This window comes from Pagrus major, chromosome 17, assembly GCF_040436345.1.
Source record: "Pagrus major chromosome 17, Pma_NU_1.0".
NCBI classification, from domain to species: Eukaryota; Metazoa; Chordata; class Actinopteri; order Spariformes; family Sparidae; genus Pagrus; species Pagrus major.
The window spans coordinates 17,600,815-17,613,064 of NC_133231.1; the positions used below are offsets into that span (position 1 = coordinate 17,600,815).

A 12,250-nucleotide genomic window follows, 5' to 3' on the forward strand; every position below is an offset into this window, starting at 1 on the left:
AAAGATTTTTACTATGGACGCCAAATCAAAGCAACAGGGGTCCAAGGACCGGTCACGTTCGGATGCCAATGTAGGCATGCAAAGCCAGGAGCAACACTTAAAGAGTCGATGTAGTCCACCATAGTTGTTCCTATAATGCTGGAAAACTGGAGACACATACGGTGACTGAACAATGTGACTCTACAGTGGCTCTCATGATCATGGAAAAGCAAACTGGTTCTTCAAAGATTCGCAGGTTGAACCAATTCTGAATCAGCACCAGCACCAGCCAAGAACTAGCACTTGGTTTGCTTTGGTCGAAAGGGGGTAAGAGAGGATCAAGCATGGCTTTATTGGAGCCTGTATATAGAGGATTGAGTTCAGGTGTGAGCCCTGTCCCCACCTGCAGCAGAAGCCTGGGCTCCTTACTGGCAGCAATTATTTTGTCTGAGTGAAAGTGTGAGTTATCTGTTATTTGTTCATTTACGTTGGCAGAATCTTGATGTTTGAGCTATTTAAGTAAGAATGAATGTATGTTGAGTTAATACATCTGGATATTTGCTCCGTGTGTGTTTAGTTTGTATGGTGATAGTTTATTGATTGGTTGTAATTCATAGTGCTTATTTTCTGTTTAGAAAACCAGATTTGATTGGTGCGAGTTTCCATTGTCCCACATCCTGTTTAAGTTTACAATAAACCTGAATGGAAGTGGATCCTCCTCCTAGTGTCTCATTGTGCCTGACCACACATCCACAGTGCTTCTCATATTTCAAACTTTCAAGTTTACAGCTCAAAAAATATAGAACAAAGGTGTAGTCCTGTTTGGAGATTTTAATTTGGAAATGTTACATGTCATGTCTTTAAGTACAGCCCCTGAGTAAATGCACATTTTCACTCCTTTATTATCATTCGGTTATTCTCTTGTGCTTTACATTTCATTACAAAAGGTGAATATCATAATCAGAACTGTGTACTCTATGGAAAAGTAGGCAGATCCTCACTAGCAACAAAAGGAAAACTATCATCAATCATTTATATTAATAAGGGTCTCCTGCAAAAGCTGCCTGGGTATATCTTCTCAGAGTTACCTCTGGGGTAAATACTGGACTTGGGAAGAAGGCCAGAAGCTGGAGATCGCTGCTTATGGTGTATTACAATGTTATGGTTTAGTTTCACTGAACAGCTGAACTGATGTGGTCACACCTGACAATCACGAGACAGTAATTTGTAAAAATGTAGTATAATATCAGCACAACAAAGAAAAAGAAAAATCAAAGAACTCAGCAATGTCAGTTATGCAATATCTATCGGGTCTTACTTGACCAAGTAAGACTGTAGCAGCAAAATCCCTGAGTGCTAAGTTGAGAACTGTGGTGCGTTCAGACCAAACGTGAAGCGAATATTCGCCTAATAATTAAATAATAATAATAAAATAACAATACACATGTGTTTTACTGTTGATGAGTTCAGTATTTCCTTTTTAAGAGGAATATTATTATTTCTGCTTTCAAAAATGCCTTAAATTTAAATATAATATGGCATGTTATTATCAATTTCATGTGTGTAATGTCTGTAAGGCAGAGAAATTATTGTCCATGATGTCCCTTAACCAATAAAACTGTTCCGGCTGCGACTCCCAACAAGCCCAGAGTCAGGCCCACTCCACAGAAAATATCTGGTCCAGGACTGGGATGAGTGAATTCAGGTTCTGTGGAGGAAAAACATGCATCATTACAGATCCAAGGATATCCTTTACAACAAATCATAGTATTGTAGTGCCTTCATAAGAAAAAACAATCACCCCAGATCCTTGTTAAAGGTCTGGCGAGGGCCAGGTGCTCCACAGTGCAGCTGTAAATGTCCCCCTCCCTCGGTGTGAATGTCAGGGTGGAGAACTGGTGGAAGGTTTGATCATTATTGAGAAAATATCGACTGAGTGACACCCCCTCCGACACCAGATCACCATTTTTGGTCCAGCTGACTCTGATGTCAGGTGGATAGAAATGATTCACGAAGCAGATGAGGGTGTGTTCAACGCCCAGCTGAACTTCTTCTGCAGGGTAGAGGATGCTCTCAGGGGGGTCTATAGTGGGTCAAAAGGCAAGTAAAAACCGTGATCATCATTTTATGAATCACATCACTACAGAGATAAATGTTGAGATTAATTTACCTCTTTCTTCCGGTGGATTTTTCTCCTCTGCTTTGATCAACGCTGCAGCCACTGGACACAGGGCCTTGGCTCTCGCAGCATCCCTGTATAAATGCGGAATCTCAAATATATGACTTGGGTCATCCACAACAAATTTGGGCAGAGTGTACACAACCTCCTCTCTCTTGAAATTCACATAGAAAAACTCCTCAGCATCTAATGCAAACTGTACTTCAGTTGTCCCATTCTCAAAGCACCCAACAAGATAGTAAGCGTCATGGGCAACTGAAAAACAATAAATGGAAACAAGGAAAATATAAATGAATTGGTAAAAAGGTATGTCAAAGTATTCATCTTACTAGAACAAGGTAGTCAAGTTTAAACTCATTCTTACTTTGTGAAAACACACAGCAGGTGTTGAGAATCAAGATTACGAGAAGAGAGCGCTTCATGTCTCGGCTGCGAATCACCATTGTTGGAGACCTTCTGCACATGTCCGTTTCTCTTTTGTCAGCATGAAACTCACGCATGAAAAATCAGAAGTCACATGACCACATCATGCGCAAATCAAATCCACTGTGGGAAGTTAGACAATGCGTCTGCAGAGCCTGTGTGACCACAGCTTCCTGTTATATAACTGTTGATGGGAAAACAGCAGTCCAACCTGTTCTGCGGGACAGTGATTCCACCAGATACGTGTCCGGTACGGTTCTGCTCCGTCATGGCTCCGCCACTCTAGCATAAAGCCAGACAATATCTCCTTATTATCGTCTCTATTTTTTGAGACTTACTCTTGTGCTGCTACTTATTTCCCTCTGTACGGCGGTGTTACCTGTGAATTTCTCCCAAGGGGATATAAATCAATAAATCTTATCTAATCCTATCTTATGACATGTCATATGAGGTCAATGTTCTTGTAAATGTTTTGGAAGGATGTGAGTTAGTAAACTATAAACATTACGTCTGTTTTTGAGGAGTTGTGAAACAGGTCCTTTAACTTTTGATTGTACTTTGTCTTCATTGCTAATTAGTCAATGTCAGCATGCTAATACACTAAATTAAGATGGTGAACATGATGAATATTACCTGCTAGACGTTAGCATGTTAGTATTGTCATTGTGAGCATGTTAGCATGCTGTTGTTAGCATTTAGCTCAAAGCTGCTGCGGCCACAAGCTCACAGAGCTGCAGGCTGGGCTGTAGACTCTTGTTAAAAACCTTGATACAGCATTTTCGCTAAAAAACAGCTACTTGTTGCCGCTAAAAGGAGGCTGTCAGCAATTTTCTATTTGTTAGTCACTATGTCAGCATCAGCTTAAACAACCTATTAGAGAAGAGCAAACATGAATGTTTGCCACAACATTGTAGAGATGTACAGAATGAAACCACAGGTGTTACTGAGATCTGGGTCTTTATTCTTCAACACTGCTCTGAACTTTGAGGATTCATTGTAGTCATATATGATCAGATAACAGAAACAGATATATTGTAGCTTTATTAATGTTGGCAAGAAAATGAAAAGAACATTTAAAGATCCCTCCACACATTAATGTATACACAAAAATTCTCTAACGGTGTGGCATCAGCACACTTTGAGGGTGTGCGTCTACTTGTTGGAATTCAGTTGAGCGTCTCACTCAGCTCAGCTCTCAAAGACTTCAGTGTTCTCTGTCTTCTTTTTCCCCTCTCCTCTCTGTAAAGTTATATTTGTGAAGTAAAGTACATTTCCCCTCCCGCTCCAGTCAGCAGTCAACATTACAGTACAGAAATGCCAGGCTGCAGGTCAACCCCGGTGGATCGCTGCCACAGTCAGGTTGATTAACAGGAGTGAAGATTAATCTACTTTTTAATCCCAAAAGTTAAAAAGTTATAAAGTAATATCTGACCTCTCTTCCTGTCAGTAAACAGCTCCGGATCAGAGCACAATACAATGTGACTCCGGGTGTTTATTCCACCAGAAGGTCTGGTTCTGCACCCGACTCTCTCTAGCTGGATCTGAGCCCCACAGAGTAACTTGCATAAGAACCACATACAACCCTTGGCAAAGTCAGACGACATACACACAATATATGTACATTTTATGCTGACTGCTGAATATTTTCAGCTTGTGCGAGTATGCGAATTTTGCGTATTTGTTGTGCATCTATTCGTGTTGACTTTGTATGTAATTTGTGCATGTGAAAAATTTGCTTTGCTTTCTGTGGGAACACACCATAATATGTGTCTGACATGGTTTTTGTAGGAAAAACGTATAATGGCTATATTAAAATCCTTAAAATGGCACCTACTTCTCTCTCTGTAAAAAATCAAGAAAATATGCAGATTACAACTTTAACTGTTGGACACAAGATGTCTTCTACTTGACTGTGAACATAAAGTCCAGATTTTCATTGAGCACACAGAAAATGTTAACTTTAAGCTGATAAATGTGAAAACAGCCTTCTAGTGTCAAAGTCTGCACATACATCATTCTACACAGTGGTCAAACATTCAATTGTAGGAAAACATTTTTGACTGGACAGAAATATGCACGTAGACTGAGCGTTTGGATTTGATCAGGACAATATTCTCAGTGAATCCCCACAGGTTTCTCCTTAAAGTGTGTTCTCTGGATAAAACACCTGTAGGACAAATTCATCATTGAAGCAGATAAGTGACATTGTGCCACAAATGTTTCAGACAAACTGACAGAGAGATTATTTGTGATGTATAAATGCTTACCTCAGTTGTTGGCACCAAAACCCGCTCTGCAAAACATACAGACAATGAGGTCAAAGCAGCTATCAGTAAAGGTGAAATGTTAACGTTAATCTCAATATAAATTAGAGTTCATCTCTCACCAGAAGATTTCTTCTTGTAGTACATCAGCCCGCCAACTGAGAAGACCAGACCCAGCAGCAGCCCTGCTATCCCAACAATGATCTTATACATCCCTGAGTCAGACATAGGCTCTGAAAGGACCATCATCACAAACACTGCATCATATTTCCATTCATTTGATATATAGTTGATGTGAAGATGTCTACATACACTGTGCCACTTTATTTGTTCATGCATCACAATTTTCACATTTAAACTACAACGGCATGGGATCTACTTGTTTATGTTAAATATGCTGTCATACCTAGAAACACTTGTAATACCTATCAGTAGCAGTACACCATTACAAGAAAAAGTCCTGCAGTCATAATTAAGTTAAATTTAACAAGTATCATCAGCAAAATCTACTTAACGTATCAAAAAGTAAAAGTTCTCAGTATTAAAAAAAGATTACCGCCATTAATGTTTTATTATCTGTTACTGGATAATTATTACTGATGCTTTAGCATTTTACTGTTGTAGTTGCTCAAGTTGGAAGTCATTTGAACTATTTCATATAAAGTTTGGTAGTTTGTTCTATAAAATCTTAAAGAAGGGCCTTCAGTGCTTTTTCATTTTTTTCCTTTCGCTCAGTGTTTTATACAGTTCCTTGTGCATGTAAAAGATCTTGAAAGTTAAAATGGTCAAAGTCTACACCAATAGAAGCGCCTCTCTCTCACAGAAAACTCTGCTTTTACCTCACGTGTCCACATGTGCACTCTCTTACCCCACTCATGAAGCTGGGGCTCCACGAGGCTGGCGTGCTCCACTTTACAGCTGATTTTCTCTCCCGGTCTGGGTGTGTACTCCAAAAAAGAGTGGACCTGGTAGAGCCAGTTCCCATTGGGCATTTCGTCAGAGGACATCACGTCGGATGTCGTCTCCTTTCCGTTCCTCAGCCAAGTCACTCGGATTTGTTTAGGATAAAAGTTGTACACGCTGCAGATAAGCATGCCTGGATGTTTGCTGCCCGCTGCCTCAACTGACCTCACCCAAACAGAGGGCTCAACTAGAGAAAAAAAACCCAAGACACAAGATTTTGTCATGAAATATCACATCTTGCTATCAGCATTATACAAGTTGCAAAACCAAAATACGGACAGACCTTCTGGGTCTAAAAGTGAAGCTCAAATGTTCTCCTGTGTTGCAGGTTGCAAGTCCTACAAATGTCAGGAATCTGACAAAAGTTTATCATTTCACTGCTTCCTGATTGATCAGCAACTGAAAATACAATGGATAGTAAAACTCCGGTGGGACATTGGGATATATTTTAAGGTAAAACAACATATTTGACAACCCATTAGCTTCCGGTAACGTTAGCATTCAACCACTTCCTAGCTAACGATACCATTTGATATTGTTACAGGATACTGAAAGGGGTAAATTAATTCTAGAAAATCAACACAAATTTTGGACACATTTATTTTTGCCTGCAAACGCAGTGGATGAGGAACAAAAAAGATATATTGTTAGCTAGGAAGTGGTTGAATACTAACGTTAGCTAATGGCTTATAAAATAACTTGTTTTACCTTGAAATATGGCCCAATGTTCCTCCAGATTTTCACTATCCATCATTGAGAATCGGTGAAATAACAATTTGTCAGATTCTCTGTATTTGTAAGACTTGCACTCTGAAACACAGCAGCATAACATCATTCCAGCGTTCGAGCTTCCCACCATGAGCGTGAGGTCAGAGGAAAATGTCCACCATGTGAACATCTATATACTTTAGCAAAAAACTGAATTGTCATTTCACACTCGAACAGATTAAACAAACAAGATTTAATGTGTTATTCAGTGAATTTTTAAGAAGTCCAATATCAACCCTGAACTGGTCACCCCTGTGATTTACCTCCACCAAAGAGGTTGTGTTTTCACCTGTGTTGTTGGTTTGTTGGTTTGTCAGAAGGATTACACACAAACTACTGAATGGATTTCAACAAAACGTGGCCCATAATAGACCCCATTAACTTTTGGATGGATCTGGATAAAGGAACAGGTCCAGGTCCAGGAATTCTTTCTTACTTTCTTTAACATTGCAAGATTTTTATCTTAATCCCCTTCTCGATTTTTTGTTGATTTAATTGTTAATAATGCATGGATCTTGTGGAAATAAATTAGGTGTGTTTAGGCTGGTATGAACGAGTACAGTTTCATGCAGATCCAAGTAAACATCTGGATATAAAGGAATAAATATGATACCTCCGTGACCTGGATGTACGCCAATCCACGTGGGACACAATGAGGCAAACCAGTTTCAGTCTAAGCAATGCTAAGAGGCTGATGGCTGTAGCATCATATTTAATACATATAGTGGCATTTGGCTTCAGATTTAACACCCAGGAAGAAAAAGAAAATGTACTTCCCTTTCCCTTTTAGACAAGTCCTGTTATGTTCTGTGATAATCACCTGGGGTAAGAAGACCACCATAAACCCGCTGGGCACCTCTTCTGCAAAATTCTGTTTTCCATTGCTCATGATGGATAAACCCGGGGTTGTTGTTGAGGATATCTGCAAATGTTTTTCCTTCTGTTGTATAGCCGATCACTTTCCCCAAAGTGCTGTTGTATTGGACCTCCAATATCTTGTTAAAGTAGAACTGCTCCAGGTACACAGCGTCATGACCATCATGGGAACTAAACTGGCAACGGCTCAAAAGATTACCATAGAGAGCATCTGAAAAAATAATACCAACAGATATTAGTTCATACTGACAGTTAGTTGTACCCCCTTGTTCATTTAAAGGAGATGTATTATGCTCGTTCAATTTTTTTTTCCTTTTCTTTAGTGTTTCATATACTGTATGTTCCTGTGCATGTAAAAGATCTTGAAATTTCAAAAGGTCAAAGTCCGCACCAACAGAAGCTCCTCTCTCCCACAGAAAACACTGCTCCTGAAACGCCTCGTCACTAGTCTTACCTTTAATTCCCTGACTTTGTGACATCACACTACGTCACAGAGTCAGATATTTGCATAACTTACGGCTAGTGGCTAGTTTGGCATGTAAGAATTGATTTAGCGCAGCTGCTCTGTTGTTGTTAGCGGTGCTGGGTCAGGCATGTGTGAGCTGACCAATCAGAGGATACTGGGTATTCAGGAGGAGAGCCTTAAAGAGACAGGAGCTAAAACAGAGCGAGGGAGAATACAAAGCTGCAGCACTGGACAGAATGAGAAAACTGATGTGTTTTTTGAGCATTAAAGCATGTAAACATATTTAGTAGTAACCCCAAATAAAATCATGACCCTGAAAATGAACATAATAGGTCTCCTTTAATATTATCACACACTGCACTCTAAAGGTAAAAATGTGAATAGAGGCATGACTGTTTCTATTGTAATGCACTACTTTTTCATTACAAGTTTGACTCTATCATATCTATACAAATAAACATGATGATCGGTTCTGTTTTCATCTTACTTACCTGCTCTTGAAAACACCAACAGGAGAGTAAAGAAGCTGAGAGCAGGAGACATGTTGTCACTTCAGTGCAAGAGATCAAATGAATAAAATGTTGAACGGAGAAAATGGTAAGTTGATTATGATCTCGACAAATGAGGAAGTTCAGTTCCAGATTTATAAACAGCATTTTTCCCTGCAGGTGTGGCACTCACACTCACATCAATCTTCAAACAGTGTTCCATGATCACAATGGTATTTTGTGTGGTTTAACTACTTGTCTGCTCTTGGCATACAACAGGTAGTACCAGCAATGTAATACTGTAAAAACCCTTAATCCATTTAAGTAAGTCCTGCATCTTGAAGTAAGTCCAGCATTAACAGCACCAGCTATATTTTTAAGTATTTCTGTAAAATGCCACAAAGCTAAAGTACTGATTATGTATAAAAAAGCCTGCGAGTGGTAAAATGAGTGACTTTTGTGAGTTTTTTGTGTAAAATCTTGACCTGCAAAATAAGTGATTATAGCTGTCAGTTCTCTCCTGAACCACTTACATGCAAGCCTCCAGATGATTGATGCCTCATGTAGCCAATGAAATTTACAATCCAGTAATATATAGTTTATATCAATTTTAAAGTCCTAAGTTTATGTAGTTTTATGAGTTTTGCTCTTTGAATAGGCTGTTTTTCCACCTACTATTATTTAATATGCTTAAAGGTAGTGTAAAACAGGAAATAAAAAACTATAATGAGTTGTTTTTTTTACCCGTTACTCTCAATCAGGGATATTTTGAGGTCACAAAATGGCATTACCTTTGCCAGGCTCCTGGATATTTCCTAGATAGAAAAACAAGTGTTAAGTGTTCATTTTCTGTGATATTGTTACCTAATTTGAACTTGGACCATGTAAAAGTATATGATGTGGACCCATTGTGTTGTCCAGCTAATAAGAGCAGTTATAGGTTGAAGGCATGTTTTTGCATTAAAAATGTAGGCGAGAAAAAATAATTATATAATTAAATGTGTTCAAACCAAAAGAAGCACTCACAGAGCTTCTGAAAACTTGGGGGAAAGAAATCTGCCTATTACCTTTCAAAAGAGCCCAAAACTGTGCCTGTACTTCAAATCGTTCATATATGGTTCATATCTCGAGTAACTACATCACTAGCGAACAGATTTATTTGATCTATAACTTATTTATATGCAATGTACTTTATAAATCCTGAAAACATATACAAGTAATAATCATCCACTGCATGGTAAAACATCTCCACTGATTAGTTTATTTATAATGCTCTCTTAAAAGCAAACAATTTGAGAATATAAAGCACTTTTATGCATGAATGTTGGTATTCCTAACAGGTTTCAAAGTTGCAAAACAGGCAGAATCAAACATACAGTGTATGTCAGATAGTGATGTTTAAATAAGTGATAGAGCGTTAGTGACAGCGATAGAGAAATTAATCTCCATGGTGTCCCTTGGCAATAAAAAATACTCCAACAATGACTCCCAACAAGCCCAGAGTCAGGCCCGCTCCACAGACAATATCTGGTCCAGGACTGGGATGACTGAATTCATGATCTGTGAAGGAAGTCAGAAAGTACATGCATCAATACAGACACAAAAAAAACTTTTAATCTATTTTTAAGTGCGTCCGTTAGATAAAACAATCACCCCAGATCCTTGTTACAGGTCTGTCCAAGGCCAGGTGCTCCACAGTGCAGCTGTAAACGTCCCCGTCCCTCGGTGTGAATGTCAGGGTGGAGAACTGGTGGAAGGTTTGATCATTATTGGGAAAATATCGACTGAGTGACGGCCCCTCCGACACCGGATCACCATTTTTGGTCCAGCTGACTCTGATGTCAGGTGGGTAGAAATGATTCACGAAGCAGATGAGGGTGTTTTCAACGCCCAGCTGAACTTCTTCTGCAGGGTAGAGGATGCTCTCAGGGGGGTCTTTAGTGGGTCAAAATGCAATTAAAAAACGTTATTAGCAATGTATCAATCACATCACTACAGAGATAAATGTTGAGATTAACTTACCGATTTCTTCTGGTGGATTTTTCTTTTCCTGTGCTGACATTGCAGTCAATGCTAAACAGAGGTCCTTGTTTTCCAGAGCATCGCGAAGTGTACTCATACCAAACAAAATTTCACTTGGATCAGGATCAAGAAATCTGGGCACAGTGTAAACAATCTCGTTTCTTGGGAAATCCATGTATAAGATCTCCTCAGCATCAAACTCGAACTGGACCTCAACTGTGCCATTCACAAAGCAGCCCACAACATAGAGAACTTCATGGGGAACTGAAACACAATCCAATAGAAATAAAGATCTGATCAGACTGTATGTAATTCCACTTTGCAAAAGTTACAGTTTCTTTCTAATGATGCTTTTATCTTTCTTTCAGGCATTTGTATTCTTGATGCAAAGAAACTGAAAACACTCAAGAATGCATCATATTTCTGTGTCCATGAAATTACTATTAATGTTAGAAACTAGAACAAAAGTGTCGTAAGTTTAAATAACATTCTTACTTTGTGAGCAGGCACAGAAGCTGTTGAGCATCAGGATTATGAGAGCAGAGCGCCTCATGTCTGAGCGGCAGATCTTCATCGCTGAATGGAAACTCTCAGTCTGAAAGGAGCAACATGTTTCACCTGTTCATAATAAGGAAACACACAGATTTTCACATGACCAAAAGTTACCGGAGAAAACTGCAGTCTGTTATTGGTCCAGACTGCAAGTTCAGACTGTTATAATTGTCTGCCTGACTGTCTAACCTGTTTTGCAGCTAAGACATTCTCCAATCTGTGCACTATGAGGAACTTTAAGCGAGAGGGGAAAACCAGGTGACTTATTGACCTTCCCTTTAATGTTGTTGGAAATTTTATTGAAAGGTTCGGGACATATTCCATGACGAGAGTTTCTAATGTCATTTACTTTAGCTGATTTGATGAGATGGAGGAAATTCAATCACAAAACAACTGCAAAATGTCAAGGATTACCAAGGAAGTTTTTCCATTGTGGTCTTTGATGCAAAACTGGTGAAAATGAAAGGGTTTTACCAAGAAAACAAAGCAGTAAATACCAAAGTTACCATCAGTTAGTCATAATATATAAACAAGACTGAGTTTACAGCCATGTGAAGGCCAGCATGCTCACAGCGACACTGCTTACATGCAGATGTTTCGCAGGTATCATATTAACCATCTTAGTTCAGCATGCTAACATTTGCAAACTGGCACTAAACACAAAATAAAGCTGAGGCTGATGGGAATGTCATTAGTTCTGTAGGTATTTAGTCCTAAACCAAAATATTGGACAACTGGGACCTGATGGTGGCGCTACATGAAAAGTCACCAAAGTGATAATAAATTATCTTTAGGCTGTGAACCAAGTTTCATGGCAGTCCATCCAACAGCTGTGAAACAACTTCAGTAAAAGCCAAAAACATCAAGCTGCTCAGGAATTGGAGGGTCAAAACAAAATGTACATACATCATTTATTGATACATACATCCATACATGAGATTGCCTACTAGTTCATTGATTATGGCATGAAAAGATAAAAGAGAAGAGTGAAATAAAATGAATTTTTGTTATTTTATTAAATTTAATCAGCTTGGAGGTGGAGGGGGAAAAATAAAAGTTGTTTTCTATTTGTAAAGCTTTGTATTTTTTTCTTAAAGCTCAATTTTAATTGCTTAACCAACCATATTTATTATTATTATTATTATTATTGTTATTATTATTATTATTATTATTATTATTATTATTATTATTATTATTATTATTAATGTATTTAGTGATATTGTGGTCTGATAACAATATTGAACCAGAACAAGAATAAAAAGCTGTACTT

General features: G+C 38.6%; 3 protein-coding genes across 3 annotated transcripts; all 3 read right to left on the reverse strand.

Annotated features, from left to right (window-relative positions):
- Window positions 1–829: 829 nt before the first annotated feature.
- LOC141011697 (H-2 class II histocompatibility antigen, A-U alpha chain-like) lies at window positions 830–2,601 on the reverse strand. Its single transcript, XM_073484939.1, has 4 exons — window positions 2,523–2,601; window positions 2,150–2,413; window positions 1,781–2,062; window positions 830–1,687 (listed from the first exon to the last, which is right to left on the reverse strand). The coding sequence occupies exons 1-4, from the start codon at window positions 2,599–2,601 to the stop codon at window positions 1,566–1,568; spliced, it is 747 nt and encodes a 248-aa protein (XP_073341040.1). The 3' UTR covers window positions 830–1,565.
- Window positions 2,602–4,721: 2,120 nt separating this feature from the next.
- On the reverse strand, window positions 4,722–8,461 carry LOC141011461 (H-2 class II histocompatibility antigen, E-S beta chain-like). Its single transcript, XM_073484623.1, has 6 exons — window positions 8,410–8,461; window positions 7,397–7,663; window positions 5,714–5,995; window positions 4,968–5,078; window positions 4,849–4,874; window positions 4,722–4,748 (listed from the first exon to the last, which is right to left on the reverse strand). The coding sequence occupies exons 1-6, from the start codon at window positions 8,459–8,461 to the stop codon at window positions 4,722–4,724; spliced, it is 765 nt and encodes a 254-aa protein (XP_073340724.1).
- A 1,209-nt stretch (window positions 8,462–9,670) lies between these two features.
- LOC141011698 (RLA class II histocompatibility antigen, DP alpha-1 chain-like) lies at window positions 9,671–11,027 on the reverse strand. The gene is made up of 4 exons (XM_073484940.1): window positions 10,924–11,027; window positions 10,429–10,692; window positions 10,060–10,341; window positions 9,671–9,966 (listed from the first exon to the last, which is right to left on the reverse strand). The coding sequence occupies exons 1-4, from the start codon at window positions 11,000–11,002 to the stop codon at window positions 9,845–9,847; spliced, it is 747 nt and encodes a 248-aa protein (XP_073341041.1). The 5' UTR covers window positions 11,003–11,027; the 3' UTR covers window positions 9,671–9,844.
- Between the last annotated feature and the right edge of the window lie 1,223 nt (window positions 11,028–12,250).